The following is a 23,136-nucleotide window of genomic DNA, read 5'->3' on the forward strand; positions in this document are numbered from 1 at the left end:
AAATATTTTTGTGTAAAAAATGCCTAGTAGCGGCATATGGTACTTTATTTATGTTATCTATAAGTGAGCTTTGTTACTTCAATACGGTATCTATAGGGAAAAGTTAATCGCATGTCTCCGCGTCGTAAATTGATGGCGTAAGTACTCGTAACAAGGTTTTTCGGGAGTTCTGCATTCATCAATATTTACGAGTAGTCATATTTACGATTTAGCTGATCAATAATAAATGATATGAAAAAAATATGTATGAAGTATTTTAATAATTATGAATAATTATGATATTAATTTGTCTGTAAACAGAAACAATTAAGCAAAGTGGGGTAAAACAAGTTTTCTTTTTGTTATAAGATTTTACTTTAAAAATCGATTAGTATTCGTTAATAGATGGCGGCTATTTATTGCTATATCAATAACTATCAAATGTCACAAAACATTCATTTGTAATAAATGTTTTAGATTTTGTAATGAAACTCTCAAAATAAGTTTATTAAGTAAATAACGAACAATTTCTATCTATAAATGAGAAAAGTAAAACATAAAATTAACTGCAAAAGTATGCGGTCTACCGCATTTTAATAATAGTTGATAATTAATTTAGATTTCAGATATAATAGAGGCGTCTTGTTATCGCTGCTTCAGGCCATTTCATCCTTCAAATATAAGTAAACTTTCCCCATTTATATTTTATTAAGAAATATTGAAACTTCAGTGCTTCAATCAACTTTGTTCCAAGGCTTATCGATTGGAAATGTTTCAAACGAATACACCTAAGTTATCGTATAAGAAATAACTTTATTTACTTTAACTATTACGAATAAAATACGAATACATTTAGAGTTAACGAATCTCGTTCTGATCCTATGAGTTTGCGGGAATTTTAATAGTTGGGACGGATTTTCTTCTGTTAGTCTTTAGGCGAAAGGTATTAAGATTTATTTTAATACAAAAAATATAAATTTAATTTGATGTTTCATTTTCCTTTATTATAATAACTAACGGGCTTTAATAGTGCGATAGTAATTCGCGTGAAGGTAAGGTTAATGAAATGTTTATTAATAAACGAAAATAAATATAACCAATACTTTTAAAAACAAAGTTATCTATCGTTTAATATTTATTATAACATATATTCTATAATTATTATATCTAAAGCTGTATTCATTGATGTATTGTATGATATTTTCCGGTTTGCCGATAAATGGCAAATGCGATCCTGCGCTAATAAATCACGTCAACCTCAAAGCATGTAACTTTAGAATTTCGTTAAAAATTAAATTTTTCCCGCAGCCACAAACTTTCCATATTTCATGCGGTTTCATACACGGAGGTTGTATAAGCGTGATTATAAGATGGATATTTGATTTAATGCATTTCGGTATTAGCAAAGCCCTCGATGTTGCAACGAGATTACTGTTTCATTTTTTCACTATCACGTTGAGGCCGATCTCAATTTGAGCTGCCAATTCGATTAAACTGAAGGCTACATCTGGCTAAAACTCTACCTACTGCATTATGTCGAACATTTTTCATAAATAAAAATGTTTCGGTGTATTAATGAGCCAGTGGAAAATTTTCGTTTACGGCTAGATTTAATAAAATCCAGCAAAGGTTTTATTTAAGGGCTATGGGCTTTTATTTAGAGGCCAATTAAAAATTCCTTTTCCTGTTACGCGCGGGTCTCTAGCGTTCCCCATTGTCGCGACCGGATCTGCGTGGAGCAGAATTCCGAGATGACTCTTAAATACCTTCCAGTGAGTATAACGAGACTACACGGAATTTAATGAATAGTAGAATACGTCAGCATAAAACACAAAGAAGCATCTAGGTTATGTTAAAATTCTCGAACTAAAAATAAGGAAAATCTCTGTACTTTTGTTAAATACCTACATGACCTTTTAAATACTTATTCAAATAATCATGTTTAAGTTACCTCAGCATAGTTTGATTAATACTTAATGTAATATTAATATACAAAACTCTCAAGCACAATAGCACAAGCATAGCATTCTTTCGTAAAATAACTGTAGTTACTCATACTAAAAGCTATACCTGTATAAAAAGATTAATTTAGTTATAAAAAAATTGAAAAGTATTTAGCCTAAACTTTATTATTGGGAGAGGAAGCTCGTGTCCAACAGCGGTAAAATTTTGGCTTGAAAATAATAATATATAAAAAAAATTTTAACAAAAAAATAAAACCGACTTCTATGTCACTACAAAGTAAAAAAAATTGAAATAAATGTTGGTTTAGTACATATTTCTGAAGTCGGCGCTCAATATATTTCGTTTGATAACAGCGTGTCCAATATGAGCGCCGACTTCAGAAATATGTACTAAACCAACATTTATTTCAATTTTTTTTACTTTGTAGTGACATAGAAGTCGGTTTTATTTTTTTGTTAAAATTTTTTTTTTCACCCTTTTTAGTGATGATATGCTAACGTTTGTATTAATATTATGTAAAATTGTATAAATGTGATCATGAATAAAGGTAAGGTCTGAATAGATACGGATTGGACCCACCCGCTCGCAGGGCGCTGCCGCGCCCTTCTCGCTTAGTTTTATATTGTCTTATATGTTCCAACCTAACCTAACCAATTCTTTAAGCTTTATGAGATACTAATTATTGGCTAGGTTAGGTAGGAACAGATAAGTAAATAAATCAAACTAGGTGGTAAAACTCTGCGAGTGAACCGGTCCAATTTACCTTAATTCAATAGTTAAGAAAAGAAAAAGGAGTTGATGGTCAAATTTTTCATCATATATCTCTGTCTAGCTACTTCATTACAACAAATGTCTAATCTATATACTTTACATGGGAGGCACCTCTGCATCATCAGGATTGAAGAATTGAAGGTCATATCTTCCATCATATGTCTCTACTCAAAGACCTTATCATATATTCGTAAGCTCCAAATGCCTAATTTGTATGATTGAGGCAGGAGGCACTTCTGCATTATCAGAGTTGAAGAGTAGAAGGTCAAATTTTCCATCATATATCTCTACCTATTAACCTTATTGAATATTCATAAGCATCAAATGCCTAACTTGTATGGCTGAGGCAGGAGGCACCTCTGCATTATCAGAGTTGAAGAGTGGAAGGTCAAGTTTTCCATCATATATCTCAACTTATCGACTTTATTAAATATCCATAAGTTCCAAATGCCTAACTTGTATGGTTGAGGTAGGAGGCACTTCTGCATTATCAGGGTTGAAGAGTTGAAGGTCAAATTTTCCATCATATCATGATAACCTAGACACTCAATGTTCATTTTAAGTTTCATGAGAATTGAGTGGGCAGAAGGTAAGTTGTCATAAAATATGTAAAAAGCAGGGGTAGTGATGATGAGTTCCACCCCATAACTTAAATTCTAATCATCAGAGCGTACTAATGTTAAGGTAGGAAAGTACCGCAACGAAACACCCTTTCATATGAAAAAAAGAAAATTAAAATTGGTTAAGAAATACTCGACTTATTCAAGTTTATATGAAATCGGGTTTTTCCAATTTTCCGGGAAAACTGGCGGAAATTTTCAAATTTCCTCGAAATGGGACCCCCTGTGAAACTAGCCGCATACAATGGTGTATGAATCATGTCGATCGGTCGCGGCATCGCGAAAAAATCGCCGAACAAACATAAAAAAAAAAAAAAAAAATATATACGGTCGAATTGAGTAACCTCCTCCTTTTTCGAAGTCGGTTAAAAACTATTTTTGAATGTAATAACGCGTAATAACGTAAGTACTTAGCCGTACGACGAAATCCGCGCCAAGCAGTCAAGTGCAAAAAGCTGTTAATTAAATTCCGACGCGCATTCCCGAATCACGTCCGGGTTCGACGCATTTAATTCGCATGATCATAAATTTACATAATTTACATTGCCGCCTAACACGTTCGACGCAGTCTGTTCGAAACGCGACGTAGATACTCGTAGTACGTAGCCGTGCCAGCCAGGCACGAAATATGCATACATTTGTAGCGAATGTACGTCTTTTTAGTAAAATTTATAAAATTCAAAAAATAATCGTGGATTTGAATTATCAAAAACGTTGTTTTAGTGTTAGTTACCTTAAAAATTATCAAACTTGATTTATAAATAGTTATAATAGTGCGAAGTAAAATATAAGAAGATTTGATACGAATTTCACGCCGCGTTGCGTATTACAAAAAATGTGTTAATTCAATTCCGAATTACGTCCGAGTTCGACGCATTTAATTCGCATGATCATAAATTTACATTGCCGCCTAACACGTTCGACGCAGTCTGTTCGAAACGCAACGTAGATAGTACGTAGCCGTGCCAGCCAGCATTTGGAGCAAATGTACGTATTCTTAGTAAAATTTATAAATAAAAAAATCGTGGATTTGTATTATCAAAAACGTTTTTTTTTTTTTGGTTTAGTTACCTTAATAATTATAGAATAGATAAGAAGATTTGCGACGAATTTCACGCCACGCTGCGTATTACAAAAATGTGTTAATTAAATTCCGACGCGCATTCCCGAATCACGTCCGAGTTCGACACATTTAATTCGCATGATCATAAATATACATTGCCGCCTAACACGTTCGACACACTCAGTTATAAAATATAGTTAGTACGATGTGCTACAGACATATATAAGTAAAATAAACAAAAAATGTTTTTTTTTTACCATTACATTACTTTCTCTACGCTTAGATTAATTAAAAATTGATACATCTGATTTGTCAAAGGCACGAAAAAGATTTCGTTTTAAAGTTCTCTTTGCAAACAGCAATCTGTAACGAGCAGTTTTCAAAAAAGTCTTGATTAAATTCTTGTATTCCCCGATTTCTTCTAATTTTGACACATTTATTTAACTTAATTATCGAAATGTGCAAATTATTTGTTTAGACCAACTACATCTGATATTTTGAAAATATACACATGTAACTGATGTCCATTAGCTTACCTGCTTGATTGCAAGATTTGACATATAGCATAAAACAGAACAGCTCTACATTGTTGCTATAACCGTGTAGTGGTTCCAGGAATTCTAATTTCTGCCAAATTCTAGGAATTCTATCATATTGAAACATGTTTCCAAAATAGAAAGTTTAACATAAATCTGTACGTGAACTTGACTAGAGTTCAAAAAACAGAATTAAAGCGTAGTTTTTCGGGAATTTATTTCGCTTGATCATAAATTCACACTACCACGTTCGGCAGTCTGTTCGGAAATGTGACGTAAGTGGTACGTAGTCGCCGCCGTCCATTGAAATAAAATGCTTTTCAATGCAGCCATTGAAGTATGTTACCGTGCAACTGCATAAATTTGCTGGTAGTACGCTATTTGAATTATTGCATAACTTGTAAACACGTTTGAGACCGGCGCGCTCGGTACGCAGACTTCATTTTTTCTCTTATCGGCACCTTTGAATTATGGCGCGCACGCGTTCCAAAGACTTGCGGTAGTTTATTTTAAAATGATAAGTTGTTTAATAAAGATACATTTATGTTGTCAAGTAAAATACTATGATTAGCTGATATAAGTAGTGTTACATTATACTTTGCGTTGTTGAAACGCTTTGTAATTGGCTAAACTAAAAAAATGCCATAATACTTTAAAGGTTCTATAGAGTTTAAATTGTTCTATAGGGCACCTTATTCTGCTAAAACTACGTTTTGTTATAAGTATATAGTAATTTAATCTTAAATTATGAATCGTGATTTTATTTTAAAAATATAAAACTTAATAAAAAGACTAGTATATTACCTTACCCCGCGATATGACGACATGAGCTAAAACATTCAGAACTAAATAAATATTTTGAAACAACAGTACGAAACAAGTGCATAAATTTCTCTTGGGGGTACTTATACCTACTCGCTTAAGCGGCCAGTTATCTAAGCACGGCATTGCCAAAAAAGGGTTTCGTGTTTCAAGAAAGGTCGTATGAAATAACGAGGACTTTACTGAAGAGATAAAACTGCCAAATAAACATTGGTTGCATGCATGTGGCTTACGACCGCGCATTATCGTCCGTACTACCGTATGCCGAATACAATCCTCAAAACGTTGCGTATTTACCGTTAGCGGCAAACGGTTATGTCTAGTGGTTATTACGAAAACACTAAGTGATTTTTATCGGCCAACAATTACCCTCGGGCACCATCGCAAACAATATACATTTGTATGCCACCACTACATAATGTAGGCTGGACGTGTTTTTGCACTGGATTACCCGTTTAAACAAACCGAGCGGCCGGAACACCAAATAAAGGGAAACACTAACCGACGCCCGCGTTATTCTTCCAAAATTAACTCATAACGCCAAGAGCTGTTGATTTTTTTTCGACCGTAATCTGCTTTAACGGGCACGGGGCCAGTAGCTTTCGTAAATCGCCCGCACGCGAGTACCGCGAAATGGGAATCTTTAAATGCTGTACGTACATTTTTAATGTCGTTTTAATGCCACGCCGAGGCCGATTGTGGCAACAATTAACGTTATAACGAGTTCATTAATGATGGACGATTCAAATGCCGTTTCAAAACGAGCTTTCACAGTTGAGATAACCCGACAGTACAATGCCCGTAAATCTGCAAATCCTGAACGTAATTTCGATAACAGAATGCGCCTTTCATGCGAACGAATCTCGTCATTCGCTCAATAAGCATGCAGCTGGAGGGAAATATAAATAGAAATAACACATTTAAGAACAGAACCACTCAGGGAATTTAATAAAGGGATGAAATATATGTACATATATAAGTATATTGCAGGCGTAGGTACAAGAAAAACAAACGCTTCGCATGCGGCCCCGAAATAATAAGTTGAAGTTGAGTGTATGTCCCGCGCCCACCTGAAGAGATTGGGGGACAGGAATGCTTAATATAGAGTCCTTTAGTAGCACGGGGTCTCCCAATAACACCGCCGACTACGCAAACGTAGACAAGTTTCTGTTTGTGGCTGATTTTACTCGCGTCTCTGGGATGTGCGGCTCCATGATTGTTATTTGTTTTACCGTGCCTACATTCTGTATGTACTGTAATTAGACGTTAACTTTAGGATTTTATTATTCTATCCAGTTAGTCAGATATTTAAATTATAAGTGTGGAGTATGTGTCATTATTAACATAATATATAGATTTAAATGTGTAAACCATGAATATATTCTGCATAAATTAATTTTAAAGTATAATTATATCAAAAAAGTTTCAATTCAAATGTAAAAACACAGCAGTTAACATTGCTGTTATTTAAAAGCAGAAATAGGTGTGACGGTAGTACCTTCAGAATTCACACAGGAACTCAATGTTTAGACGAATGCTAATACTATGTTTATCTATTTTGTATAAACTTTTATAACTAAATACTTACTTTCCAAAACAGATCTTTTTCACTTCGAATAGCAAGCAACATCTAAGTTTAAAACAAACTTCAATTGGGTTTATAAACCTCACTTCAATTGCTTACTTGTAGTCTGCCGGAACAATAACTTTACTTTGGATAGCCACAAAAGATTTGAATCGCAAACAATTTGAATGCGCATTTCTCGGCTTTATAAAGTCGGTTTAGGACGTTCCGAACTAAATAATACACCAAGTATTTCGGTTGTTTACGTAGCCTGACAGGCTTATTCATTCTATGCACGAAAAGTTCCTGTCAGTTCGCAGCTAACTTCCTCGACTCGGACATCAGGCGTATACAGTTGCACAATAGAATAAAGTAGCATCGGAAGCTAGTTGGTAGTTAATAAATAATACAGTAACTGTGACATGCGCAGAGTGCCTTAGCTCTAAGTCTGTTTGGACTGCAAATATCTGCGCTGGATGTCTGTCTGTACTGCTAATGTTCCTCGATCTTTGAACGCCAGGAGCGGTGAGTTTGATGTGAACTACAATTTGTACAACCAAAGTTATGTTGAATAAAGTTGGTCAAGCGTTTTGATTTTTATGTGAAGAATGAATAATAAAATAAATAGATTCGTTATTCATATTAATAGATGATGTTCTTAAAGCTCTAAGGACATGTTGGCGAAGATTTTATTCGTTATAAATCACAAAAAAATTGCATTAATATAACGACGATAATTAATATGGTGGTTAATTCTTTTGCCTATAAACATTTGTAAAATACCTATTTTTTGCCAGAAAAAATATGACATCATAATCAGTCACTTAATCTACAATACCTTTTACCCACGGATAAGATTTAATTGTTTATCAGAATTTAAAAGTACCTACTTTTAGCCGATTGCAGAGGGTAATGTTTTTCGAGCGTTTTTATATAAATTATGTCTCATTCTTTGGCACGCCCTACAATCTAAAGGGCTTGACAGAGGGGTCAGAGGTTCAAATCCTAGGCACGCACCTCTGATTTTTCAAAGTTATGTGCGTATTAGAAATTAATTATCACTTGCTAAATGGTGAAGGAAAACATCGTGAGGAAACCCGCATACCTGAGAGATTTATTAAAAAAAAAACTTTTGAAGTTTACCAATACGCACTTGGCCAGCGCCGTGGACTATGGCCTAATCCTTCTCATTATCAGGGGAGACCTGTGCCCAGCAGTGGGGCAGTAATGGGTTGATGATGATCTGAGGTATCATTGGGTTCGTCCAACTATGTTACTGACATTGGCAAGAACTCTTTAGTTATTCCAAAAATTATAACAGAATTGACTCCATAAAAAATAATATCATATGACAGTAGAATATTATCATGCCATTGTGCTAATTAGAGAACAAGTGGTCAAGAGTGCAAAGCAATAAAACTACACTCGAGTTTGGGCTAACTTAATTCGTCTTAATGAGGACTTTTGTGCTTGTGGTTGAATGTTAAACTACTTTTAAAGCTCATTTTTAGTGTTTTTAACTTTTGTACTATAAAATATGGTTTATTTAAATAACCATGATCAGGATCATGATGATGAGTATAGTTTATAATTTATGCAACATCTTTTATATATTCTAGGTATATGCCAGATTTTTTATATATGACTAGCTGACCCGGCAAATGTTGTGTTGCCATGTAAATAAAGAAATGTTAAGGCTGAACAACCCTTATCACTTAGGGGTATGAAAAATAGATAGTAGCCGATTCTCAGACCTACTGAATATGCATATAAAATTTGGTGTAAAATCGGTTAAACCTTTTCGGAGGAGTACGGTAACTAATATTGTGACACGAGAATTTGTATATAAGATAATTGTTATACCCATATTCTGCTCTGCGCCAAACTTAAAAATTACACCCGAAAAAAATGTTTCTCGATCCATTTCATAAAAATGATAAAATTGTTGTTTATTTATTTATTTCTTTTTAAGTATAGCTACTTTCTGACTATTTTGGAAACGCGACACGTATCTGCGTGTAGAATGTTCATCAATTTCTTCCATGCAAATAACATTACCTTACTACGCCAGAAAGTTTTCGATCGACGTATCCGTTTTATGTAACTTATGCAAAAATTATGCAGAATTCAATACTACTGGGTAGTATCTTGTCAGGGAACATAGGGTAAAGAAAAACTACTTCTATTTATAAAATACTTTAGTACCTGTAATACTTTAGTACCTAGTATTATGTTGGTTGGATCGCGGAATATTTCCAATGTAAATAATAATAAAATCGAACAAAATGTAATAAAAGAGTAAATTATATTCTTTAAGTATATTTAAATAACCATTATTATTATTTAGTCGTGAAAACGTAGCAGACAGATAGACAGTATTACTTTAACAATTAATACTGGTATTTAATATTGGTATGAATAAGTTTTACTCAATGTAGTAATATAAATCAAAATGAAAGCTTGGTAAAAACATTTAATGAAAAGACTCGCTTTAAGGAGATTGTATTAAATTTTATTTACACAAAAATATAATGTTAATTAAAAAACAATTTCCATTCGGAAAATTACTTTTTATTTAACAAATCCTTATCCAACGCTTGTTAGTTTGTATTGTCAACATTAATAACAACTGTCTGGACGTCGAAAGGCAAATAGTGCGTAATCTTCGTCTCACGAGACCGCCGGCCACATCGTACCCCACCGGTGCTGGTTTAGTGCTGCCAGACTCCTCAGATAAGCTTTAACTTTGCCTCGATTTATCCTGTCAATTGTAATAAGCCGTCTAAGCGGATTAGTCTGGCTCCCGAATTCTCTAACTTTTAGCAAGACACTTTCCGAAAATCACGAAATCCCCAAACACTTTGCCTTCCAATCGTCCCTCGCCCCGCATTAAACAACCCGCCAGCAAAATTAACAGGGCAATAAGAAAAAAGAAGTATGCCGTTAAGTTTCCCGGCAATTGAAGCGGACGTGTAACACATAGTGCAGGAAAAGGACGATGAATAAAACACACGTTAATAGGCGGGCGTCTAACAACCCCGAGCGCCCACATTAGCGCCAAACGAATAAGGTTAGTCTGATGGATAAGATTACGTCTCTTCCCTTCCGTTTACGCTTTCGACGGCGGTATTTAAGAGTAAGTAATATCTAACAAAGTGGAGGAAATATACTTTGGTTGCACTTAGGTGCGAGGAGGCTCGACGGGCAGCGGGTCGGTTCCCACGCAATCGTCTGTCTCGCGTTACACCGACAAGAATCCCATTTTTTCTCACAGAATTAAACGAGCGATAAAATTCTTGCGACGTCGCATGAAAATGTGCGTTACCTGCCTTGCATATTTATGCGTGCCCCAGTAATGACGTTTGTCGAGCCTCCCTCGCGGGGTTTCATTACTGCTTGTCTCTGCGGGCGTTAAGCAAACCCTACTTTATAAACAATCTGTGTCAAGTGTTTTCCGATCGTGTTGCAGCCTGTTTGCATTTGTTTTGGCATTATTAACACACTCCAACTTCACATATCAGTCTGATCCCGCTATTTGCTGAACAAACTCATTGCTCGAACTTTAGTGGCTCATTCTCCACTTTGTATTAAGTAGTGTTCTAATTAAGGCCGCGTAGAACCACTTATCCGGCTTATTCTAAGAATGTGGATACATAAGTCGTCACTGAACATTACTGGAGCTTAGCTGCGCAATATCATGTATCTCGGCGGAGGGTAAATATTGTTCTTAATTTAATTCTAGTTAGTGAGCGCACGTGGGTGACGGGGTGGCCACAAGTCGCGCGTTGCACATCGAATATTTCAAAGGGAATAGCGGGGAGCATGTTCCAAATATGCTGGAAATATACTCGCTATTGCAAATCTTGCTCGCCCCTAATCTTGAGCCAAGTCGAGTGTTGCACCTGGAGCCAAATTCGTTCCAATTAGGAGGAGTTAGAGTGCGAGTGTCGACTGAACAGCAAATGATGCGGTCCCAGTTAACGTCCTCCGACACTTACGTCGCTGCACGTAAATAAATTCAGTTAGTGTGAGTGCGCGTCATTAAACTTTCTTGTACTTAGCTCGGCTGTCGCGACGTTTATTAGATTTAGTTCAGAATTTAATAACACAAGCTAGATTTTTGTATGTGCAGGAATGCACGATTTTGCTATGCATAAACTTAGCTCGTAAAGACGTTTATAAGATAATAATATTTTTGGAATTGCGCAATGATTTTCAAGAGAAATTGTTAATTTGTGAAGTTTTTTTAGTATTTTTGTAAAGTTAACAGAACTACATTTTAAAATAGTGTTTTAGATTTAGTACGCAAAAATACTGAAATCCGATTACTAAAATGGTTAAATCCGCTTTATATTATTTGTAGAAAGGTGTATAAAAACATCGTAAAGAAACCGACATGTCTGAAAATGTTTGTAATATTTCCAAAAGGTGTGTCTCTACCAACCTAAGCGTGACATGGAGTACAATGGTACAATTTCTCTCATTCAGAGAGGACATGTTACAATTAATTGGACTATTCGGTAGTAGTAATGTTTATGAGTACCAATAAGTTTGTTACACGCATAGTTCAACGCAAAATTTGTGTTCAAGATTTGTTATTTCTTAGGAACAATGTATAAACAAAAAGACCCAAAATATAAATTCCTATTTAAGATATCGATGTCTTACGTACCTAATTAGGAATCAGAATCTGGAGTCAGACTACTACTATAATACTGTAATCGACGCGCCACATAAGAAAGATATAAGATGAAACTTATATTTGCTTAGGTACACAACAGTGTTTAGTAATAACCATTCTATATAATCTGTCTATTATTTATCAACAAGCGCAATTCATAAAACATCACAAATAGAATGAATCACACATAATAGAACAGTATCGAGTAGCGACCATCCATTGAAGACTTTGATAAGTAAAAATAAAGATACGTCACCGCCATGAAATTGGATGAAGTCGCAAAAGGCTGACTTGTCAGTTATTTTTTTGAATTCTAGACAAATAAAAATATTTTTAGAGAAAACGTATAAATAGCTAATACTACATAATTTACGTAATAAATCAATAAGTATTTCAAACATTTTATCACGGAGACGTGGCAAAACATTAATTACGCAAAAATTTCAATTCTTTAAACTGGTTACACTTTCTTGTTAGGAGTGAACTATCTATGTATTTTAGTCATCTCGGATTGAAGATCAGATAATCCATTTGTATCGGTTCAGATGGTAAGGTTGTAGTAAATCGACACTAGGGTGATAGATAGGGTGATAGATAGCAGATAGCTATCTATAACAATGGATATTATCATGTACAAATACGGATATTGATTAGTCGTTAACAGGTACCGTTCGTATGGTATGGCATCTATATACGCATATTAATACGTGTAATTACGTTTTTGCTTTTAATTGCGTAATACATTGACTCTTCAAAGCGTTTATTATATTCGTAAAATCAAAGCTACTTACCTAAAGAGCAGCTGTGGTAAGTACTGCTGTGTTCTGGTTTAAAGTGTGTGTGAGGAGAAATATCCGAGGCATTGCAACTTAGTCCTTAGGAATAGAAACGCATTTGTGCCTGACCTTATATAGAAATCTTATTTAGGGTTTATTACAGTTCATGAGCGGCAGTAGGCGCTTACCTTTAGATGGATTGCATGCTCGTTTGCTTCTTTTGTACTGTTATAAAATATAATATATTCATCCTATTATATTATTACGCTCTCTGTCGCTTGCTTAAAGTTGTATAGTCACATAAATTATATTTTAACATCATATCTTAAATCAATAGACATATTTATCAAACCTCTAATAACCTAGAAGCAACACACGTCTTATAAATCACAAGGCACAGACCATACCGACACCGAATGTTTACTTAATATAAAATTTAGTGAAATCGACTTTACGTCGATGGCATCGCGACGAGTACACAAAACGACATGCTCTTTTCCAACCAGGGGACTGATTCACTATGACAAACTAGATTCCGTGTATTGACACGGAATCTAGTTTGTTTCGTCGTAACTTGTCAAAAACTAATCCCGCGCCAAAGAAGAGCTCATAAGACCTTTCTAAAGAAAATAAAAAAACAGATCAAATTAGTTGTAAAGAACGATTATTTACTTTCTTTTTTTACATTCATTTTGACAACTCAAAAGATGAAGATAACACGCGTATTTTTTAATGTCAATGTCATTCCACATTATTTAATCAACACACAATGTATGTATATTTAATTTTAATTATAATTACTTGCGGACATATTTTCACAGGCAATTTGGCGAATATATATTCATTTATTTTCAAATGACTATAAAAATATTTTAATTAAACACATAAATATAGAAATTATACACTGAGAAATTAGGTTAGAAAATAACGCGATCGACCATTACGTCGCATCGCGAATCAGTCCCCAGTAGTGATATCCCACTAATGTGCTTTCTCCTGCAATCTTTTCTTGTGATGACACGCTAAAATTTCCTATCCCGATACGAAAGTTGGCTTATACCGCGTTTGGTTTAAGGTGTACTTTAGTTCGTCCATTAGTGTTGGAGTTAGGATAATTCGAAATTTAAAAGCCGCGATGTCAATCTTTATCGCAAGGGAAGTTGTAGGGGGTCGGCTAAGGAGGGTGCGCCACTGCGTCGATTGTAATCACGCAAATGGTTCCATATCAAAATGTCACATTCGTACGATATTGATGTTTCGTTGTCAATTTTGCGTGCGGGTTGATATGAGCAAGTTTATGCTCGTACCCGTGATTTGTTAAGGGCACATTGCGTTGTATTGAAATAATAAAGCTCATTTGAATAATCTACGAACGTTTCATCGTTGAAGGTTTGTGCGTATTGGACTTTTTAATATTTGTAAAGATAGATATCTAGAAGCCCAATTGTGGATCAAAAAAATAAATGTATACTTTTAAATATGGCCTATTCCAAGAAATATACACAATATGTGAGAATATTTATGTAATCTCGAAATTTAGCAAAAAAACATTATTAGCTTTATACTTACTTTAACATTATTTGAACGTTTTCCAAAACGTAAATAATAGTAGCGGGATACATCTCGCAGATAAATAAATAAGTTGTTAATCTCATCAAGTATACCTATAATTATTATATCAATGTACTCATATTTTTAAAGTTCAGTTTCCCAAGTTTTTAATTAGACGTATTTAGCTCTAATTACAGATACCGGTTATTCAAAAGAGTAAAGTTAGTCCGGTCTAAGAGAGTAATTATCATTAAAACTTTACAAAATATCTTAAAATAAAGCTCGGGAGTCACAAATGAAAGTCTGAAAGTCTTTTGGTGCGCACTTTTATTTTTCTATCGACACAGGCTGCCGCTCGCCACTGACTGCGATCGCTTCCATTAAAATAACTCGTTAAAATTTATCATCGACCCGCTTAATCGCTTTAGCGCCACATCTGGGGTTTTATGATTTTTCTGCTTGCTTTGTATACTTGGTGGTCATTTTACAACGCCTTTTATTCGTTTTCAACACTAGGTGGATTTTGTACCTGATGTGGCTGGTCCATATTTTAATATGAGTTTACAATCAAATATTTGTGTAACATGCAAATTAAGGTTAGCTCAGTTTAGGTTAGAATAATTAATTATTATGACACTATTTTTAGTTCGGAGACTTTTTTTTTTGTTCACGAGGGGGGAAACCTTCAAAAGGTGCCCGATGTACCCGATGTGATGTTCGGAGACCTAAATCCGATTATCAATTGACTTCATCAAATAATAACTTGCTTTTAATACAGAATTACACCTACTTACCTAACAAATCAAAATTGTTAATAATTATTTAAACAAGCATAATTAAAAGCAAAGCTTAACAACATTTTTTTGTCGACGTCTAATAAATCATTAAGTATGAGAATAGTCGTTTAAACTTTGTTGTGTCTTTTAACTTATACGTTAATTGAAATTATATTTCAATATAAACTTATTAGAATCATTAACATCTACGAGCTTGTTATAGACTAACTAACGTAATATACTAACAATGTTTGAACCCAAATCAAATAGGCTGTGTCTACTGTACACGGGTACATTATAATAAGTTTAATGTAATATGTCAGAAGTTTAATTGTATGACTAATTTATAATATCAAATCCTTTAAAATTATTCTTCATAAAATTTTAATGATTTTGCTGGCGCTACAATACGTGGTCATTTTACAACGCGTGTAAAATTGCTCACGTAAGTCAATGGAAGCGTCGGCAACAACGTTTTAATACTCTCCGTGTGGACACATAAAGATATTATTTTACACGTACAAACATCCACAAACGCTAACCTTCGCTCCTAATTACAATATTATTACTTAAACGTAAAAATGAATATTCTCCCGGGTGAAAATCCAATTTGATCAAATTATACCGGATTTTCTGCAGCTGCGTTATTCCGCGGCGCACTCGAAAGATAATTAAATAATTAAGAATGTATGAATGACGCTGTAAAGCCGTTTCCCTGATATTGTAATAATGCAGTCCTCCTGGGCGAAATCTTTTAAATTATTCTCTCACGCTTGCTTCGTAATTACGCAGACGTAGACGCCTACGTTTCCTGTTCATCGTGAATTACCTACATTAAAATTACGCCTGAAAGATTATTAGAACACCACTAAATTATTTTCCACTTAAAATTCTGGAGTTAAATTTTTATTTTATTGTTAATGACAAAATCTTGAATATTTTTTAAAATAAGTTGTGTGTATCTGAGTGAATTTATGAGTCTCATCACACGTAGTAATGTAAAAATAGATTAGCTACACACGTATGTTAAATATAAAACGGCATTTGAAAAAAGTTTTCTTCATAAGTTAAATTATCGTTATTTCAATATACAGTCAAAAATAAAAAGCTAAACGTGCATTGAATGAAAGACGAACATAATCCTCGCTGAACCCAACAGATTATTGAAACATCGCACCTACAAAGTTGATGGCAAACAAAAAACTTCTATAGAATTTAGAAGCCGCTTAACAAAACGGCCAACGCGAGTGGAAATGAAACGTTTTACCTCTAAAAATGTCAAAGGTAGCTTCTTTGGGTTTATATTTTGCGTTTATAACGGTCACCCGCGCGTCGAGACACGAGCAAAAAGAACTAAAGCGTTCGGCCGCTCGTTGCCGAGAGAAAATCTGAGGGCTTAAACAGTGCCACGTATGAAATAGTGGCGCTCGGTTACATGAAAAAGACGAGAGGAGAAATCGAGTGACAGGACCACGGCGCAGGATTTTCAGTCCGATGCTTTTTTGGGCGGGATTTTAGGATCGGACAGTGCACAAAGCAGCCGCATAGGACGATGCGAATTTATCGCTCGCTACCAGTTTGATGTGCGGTCTGTGATTAGTTGGGCGGAAACGTCCCAATGATTCTTTTGTGTGCGAGTCCGTTCTGCTTAGGTCAAGTGGCTTTTACATTTTTTTTTCTTATTTATAGATAAGAGGAATGATTATCAAACCATATGTTGCTTAGTATGTAAATGGAACAAACCTATTAATGTGGATATTGTCTAAGTGTAAAAACCCTATTATTATGAACATAGCTTGCGTTTAATTTCTAGATTGAAAAATCCTTGTAAAAGTAAATTAATTTGAGATTTTAAAACAAAAAATCTTCATACAAATAGAAAATGTCTAAATGCAATGTGTGTAAGCATAATTTTCCGAATATAATACGGGTATGAATTATTTTAGGTTGACCCAAAATAAATTGAGAACGGGACCGTAAAATGATGACAAACATAAATGCGCTTCTCAAAAGTGGACCCCAACGTAGCAAAGTTTGAATATAATTACAATTTAACTTGAATCTAACCGTTTGTTTTACATTTCAGATTGACCCTAAAGTGGCGTTTCCCCGAAGAGCACACCCAAAGGTAAGTGTTCGTATAATTCCATTGTGGCCGGATATAAATTGAAAATTATTCCATGCTTTATTAGGCTCAGTCAAACATTAAATGCCCGCAAAACCGTCCTAGAACAGCAAACTCACGATATATTGTGAATGTAAAACGTACCGGTTCAACACGGCTTGTTTATTTTCAAACATTTACACAAAATATTATTTTAGGCTGGACATAACTCGTGCTGGCTATTAAGATGTTGGCTCATGATGCATAAATAACTAAGGGCTTATAATTTAGTATGCGGGTTGTGATCTTAAGACCGCCCGTGTTCTTGTTACCCCTCTGATTGAATTGCGTAAAGACATACTTAGTTTAATTCCGTATTTCATCTCTCCCTTATTTCGTTACGACTTACATTAATAAGGAATTTGCTTGTTGTATATTTTTGCTTTGGAGTAACGTAGAGGTGTATATTTCAGACCGCGCCCAATACTGGCGAATGATCCGTGCCCAGCAGTGAGACATAAAAAAACTGTAGCAGCTTGGTTTTTTCTTTTTTTTTTGATATATTTTGTAGAACCAATCTTTCCAACGTTACTTTCTACGATATCAACCTTGCAAATAAATTCGTATTCCATTCAATTTTAATGACTACCCAAAGTAGTGTAGCCCAAATAAATTAAAGTGCATACTGCACATGTATATGTATATGTTATTATTAGAAAGTTAATTCTTAGTAACTATGAAATATTAGACGGATTATACGTGTGTCTTCTCTTTGACATAATAAGATAAATAAAAACCACGACAAGTTCTAAATTAATATCAAAGCAGTTCCGCTATTTATCAGTAGAAACTATTATAAACTGTTTGCAATGAAAGCATTTATTCTGAAAGTAAGCCCTTGCCCGACAGTAAAGAGTTGATGATGAAGTATTACTTTAAGTAGCAAAATATTTTAGAGGAAATTTAATATAATATACATTAAAATCTTAAATTGAAATAACTTCAAATCTCATTTAAATGTTAAAACGTTAAATTTAACAGTAAGACGTAGACTATCGTGCCATCCATAATACTTCTAACATAAAACGCTTAAAGTTTGAGCGAAATGAAGGTGCTTTCGCTGCGAAATTGCATTTAATATCTAAATTACATTTATATTAGTGCAAAAAGAAACGTGTACATTTGAGAGATAGCTTAATCAGCTCAGTTGCTGACTGCCCGGCTTTGTGGATTCCAACAAGTATGAGACTGGGGCCCACCGCATTTAATGTAAATTGGCTTCTGACGCTAGCTTTCCATAGCTACGTTTTTATATTCAAGTAGATACTTCGGGCTTTATTCAACCCCACTACAGTTTCTGAAATTCGGCTGTTGAATACAACTTTGTCTATAACTATAGATTTTAACTTCGGCGTCAAAACTTTGCAATTACTTGTGAAAGGACAAGAATAGGTACACGATTCTATTTGTGGCCCCGGATTACGGAAACCAATACAAAAAGTGTCAGCTAAACGATTTTCTTGCACGATAAATAACTTTAAAGCCTGTAAATCTCGTTTTATTTTAATTTATTCAATATTTCCGACAAAGCTATAAATAAAGTAACGCAAGTAACAAATTCGACTCGCGAGACTTCCTCTCATTTTTTATTTAAATAAAAAATGAGAAGTATTGACAAATCGCCCGTAGAACTGCGGAGTTAAACTTTGTAAAGGTTTTAATTATCGTGTCTAAACTTCGTGCAGATTTATGTTTTCCGTTCCGATACGAAATTGGTAATGTAAATAAAATTCGTATCGAATTATAATGTTATCAGAAAAATCCGCGGAAAGAGGCGGCACGCTAGCTCCTTCTTTTATATGGACATTAAACGTGATGGATGGTTTTAAAACATCAGGTTATATTACTCTATCCGGGCAGCCAGTGCGGTGTTGCGTGGCCGGTCAAAGGGGATGCCGGCTATGCGAATTACATGAATACATTAAGGGAGCACTGCCTCATACATGTTACACTATAATGCTCACGAATAAATTTAGAGCATGTTCCTTCATCACAGTACTACCAAACGGCAACTATGTATGTAAATTTTGACGGTCTATAGATCCTTCGATAATAACGACGGGCTCTTGATTCTTAATGCGATATCGTCCGGCGTCTGAGGATGCTCGAGCGACGGTATCTCCGAAGGTAAATAACGATGGAATTGAAATAAGAGACGAAGTAACTTCGAAATTGCGCGACCTGTTGGGTGACGTAAACAATTTTCTCAAGAGCAAAGATAATAACTTTTTTGTTCCTCTAATTAATTACGATGATAAACGACGCACGAAATCGGATGATTTCATCAGTACTTGCGGCGCAGAAAATTCAAATTTCTGATTATCGTTTTTGCTGGTTCTGCTCCCTTCTTATGCAAACAATGGAAAAAAGGGGACAACGCTTTCCAGGCGCGAGCTAAGAACAAAACAAACGAATTTTTAATATCGTCTTTATCGATAATTGAGACTCTCGCGAAAACCTCTTATTTTCAAAACTTTTAGAGACTGTGAAAGAGGAATCGTGAAAGAAAATGGAATTGGAAGAAAAAACTTTTTTCATCTTCTTTGTTTGACATTGACAGTCACTAAACTTTGTTTTTTCACAGTGGATCTATTTAATTTAGAATTGATTCAGGGGAATTTAATTGCCCAGCATCTGGCAGATGACTTCACCAGATATTGAATTTTTATATTAAAAAATCTTTTCGTTTCCGCTGGTCAAATTTTGAGATTATTGACAATTATTGACGACGGGTCCGGCGCGGCATATGCACTCAAGAGTAAAAAATAGTCGCCGCTTGTTTCCTACAAGATTGAAAATGCCGTAGACAAATAAATCTACGTGTGGTGAATTTCTTGCAAGTAAACACGTAGGGGTAATGCTGGGAGCGGGGAACAAAGGCTAATATGTCATCGGCCAAGTTAATTGACGCGGTTTCCGCACCGACGCGGCGGAACGCAGACGTCAGCGTTTCCTCCGCTTACATATTTATACGGAGCGAATGCGCTGAATCGCCACCCATAAAATAATATGCATTTCTCTTTTCATTTTCTAACAATATTTTTTTTAGACGTTAAGCCGCTTAACCATTGGTATCCCAAAATCGAGTTCCAATTTTGAGTACGTTATTTTGAATAAACATTTACAAAAAAATATTCTTATCAGTCTCGTTTTTGGCACGCCCTACAACCCAAAGGGCTTTATAGGTTTTAACATACGAGGTTGGTACGATCGTTGTATTCGTCTCAATTGTAGAAACGACATAGAATAAATATTTTTTATTAAGCAGTGGGGTATTTGTTTTTATAATAATTCTGTAATGTATAGTCATTATTTAATTATTTATATAATAATACAAGCTGACCCGGCAAACGTTGTGTTGCCATATAAATAAAAATATTAAGGGTAAACAACCCTTATCACTTAGGGGTAAGAAAAATAGATAGTAGCCGATTCTCAGACCTACTGAATATGCATATAAAATATGGTGAAAATCAGTGAAGCCGTTTCGGAGGAGTATGGTAACAAACATTGTGACACGAGCATTTTATATATAAGATAAATCCTTTTGATTTAAGTTATTTATATTCTTTACGAAATTGTATAACTTATAAGTTACATCTTGTACTTGTAACGCCGTGTAAAATAAAAAATAACTAGTTGTACCTCCAAATAAACATAATAATCTACTCGTATTTTATACCGTATATAATCGTAGCCCGTATATAGTCTTAGATTAGAACGATAACTCGTAAGTTCTACTTACCGAAGTACTTACTGTAGCGTGAACGCATCGATTCCCGTCATTGACAAGTTTTCTTGCCGATCTGGGAAATTTCGTAGACTACGTAAGTTATGACGTCATTTAGTAATGAAGGTGGATTTTCCAATAATGGAGCAGGTGCTAGTACGGATGCAGTTACTTTTCTAAGAATAAATCACTTTCTAACAATAAACCAAGAGTATGACATTAATGTTTTTAAATACTGTTTTGTCACATAGAGAATATTCAATAACTGTACTACAATACAGTGCATACATAATAGAGTATAGACCACAGCATTAAAGAATACTGTTGCATAGAAACAGATACAAGTGGCGCTTAAATATCTACCCGAACCTTTCAGAATGGATTCTGTTCTTCAAGATATCTTACTGCTATAAAATTCTATTGTACCTCAGAAATCAATTTAGAACAATACATCGTTTTTAATAGCATTATAATTATGAAAAAAACAACAACTTTGTACACTTCACTTCACCTATCATAATGGGTTCACGTACGAATGGACTGTGATTGATGGAAATCTAAATTTAGTGTTTCTGCTTGGCCAAGGATCGAACTTGGAACCTAGCGATAGACGTTATGTTGACCGTTGTACGCGTCACAAAGGTGTGTTACAATGACTGCACAGACGCAAGGGTTGAATTATAGTTGGACTGGCGGTCATAACTACTGTCCAGCGGCGCATAAGTCCCACTGCCGCAGTGAGGCTGCAGCCGAAGACTCCGGCATTAATCACGCCTGTTATATTGTGCTTTACCTTTAATTAACGACGCACCGGCACCGAGGTGTTGTCGTGCAAGCTTTAGATATTTATCAAGCTTCAGTTTTTATTTATGGGTGAGCGGTGAAATAATAAAATTATGTTTTATGACCGAGTTTACAATCGGTTTCATGGTTTTTATGTGAGTAATAGAAATGGTATGGACCGCGGCGCAAGATTCGGCGTTATTTCAGTTAAACTCTAGTAAGAGTAATTAAACTTACTAGATAATGACAAGGTAACCTTCGTTACGAGATGAAGAATACTAATATTTTCTTTTACTACAATATTTTCAAAATGTTCCTACTTAATCCATGAGTAGTTTTTACAATGGTTTACTAGTATGGCCTCAGAACTGTAACCCTAATTAGAGTTGAAGGATATATTTCTATGAGCTGCAGATAAACCGTATGTCCGTTTTATACTTTTATATGAAAACAAGACAACTAAAAAATTCTACGAACTTAATATCGCAAAAATTGCTAACTTAACCGTTGCTGACCGTACTAGGCATAAATATGGTACCGCCAAACGTGTTAAGAGTTATAAAAACTACAATAAAAGCAGTTCGAGTGCGATTTCGTGTAACCAGACAACAAAATCGCCTATTTTGTAAGGCGCTATCGTATAAAAAGCCTACAATTTCATTAAACCCACCCTAAATAGTTACAAAGAACTTTGTTATTTGGCTGTCAGTCAGCTTTTAAAGCCCGACAACAAAGTTAAAACGAAGTAATTAAAAAAGAAAACACAAAATACTTACCAAGTCGGAAGCTCGGCTCTCTTCACTTAAATTACTTGCGATTACACCGACAAAACGTTTAATGAAACACGTTAAATCGCGCCAACTGGGTCCGCCGCGCTCGCCACGCCACGCTCTTTACGTCTGCCATAGTTCCCAACTTCACCACTCGGGGGCGCTAGTTTTTCCTCAAATATCTTACCAGTAAGGAGAGTTGGAACTACTTCACCAAAGTCCATTAAAGAGTATAAACTCGCGCCGAGGTGATTACAAATGCTACCGAATTCGGCGACCGTTACGACGTCGATTAGGGCCGTTTAATTGAAAATGTCGCGGATAAACTTCTGACTCAATTTTATTCTCGGATAGAACTGTAGAATGTCATATAAACGGAGACTATATCGGAGACGATTTATCGTAGTCCACAAATCCAATTTCGAATAAAATAATGCAATCGAATAAACTTCAACTTTGTTCGGATTCGTAGAAGAATATCATTATGAAAAGCAGTTGCTTTAGTTGTATTGTTTTGCAGTGAAGTTCATATTAAGTATTTTTCTTAAGAAGTATACACTTTTATGATTGACTGCGAAAAAATAA

General features: G+C 34.9%; 1 protein-coding gene across 5 annotated transcripts in view; it reads left to right on the top strand.

The window, feature by feature from the left end:
- The window catches only part of Rbp6 (RNA-binding protein 6), a 635,951-nt gene that overhangs the window by 297,908 nt on the left and 314,907 nt on the right, over positions 1-23,136 (top strand). For all 5 annotated transcript variants that reach the window (XM_073088080.1, XM_073088082.1, XM_073088083.1 and 2 more), the window contains exon 5: positions 17,191-17,232. In XM_073088080.1, the coding sequence (XP_072944181.1) occupies positions 17,191-17,232 (42 nt within the window). The remainder of the gene's footprint in view (positions 1-17,190; positions 17,233-23,136) is intronic.

The sequence above is a fragment of the Epargyreus clarus genome, unplaced genomic scaffold (genome assembly GCF_041222505.1).
Source record: "Epargyreus clarus isolate Ecla_fem2 unplaced genomic scaffold, WU_Ecla_fem_2.2 ptg000026l, whole genome shotgun sequence".
Classification (NCBI taxonomy): Eukaryota; Metazoa; Arthropoda; class Insecta; order Lepidoptera; family Hesperiidae; genus Epargyreus; species Epargyreus clarus.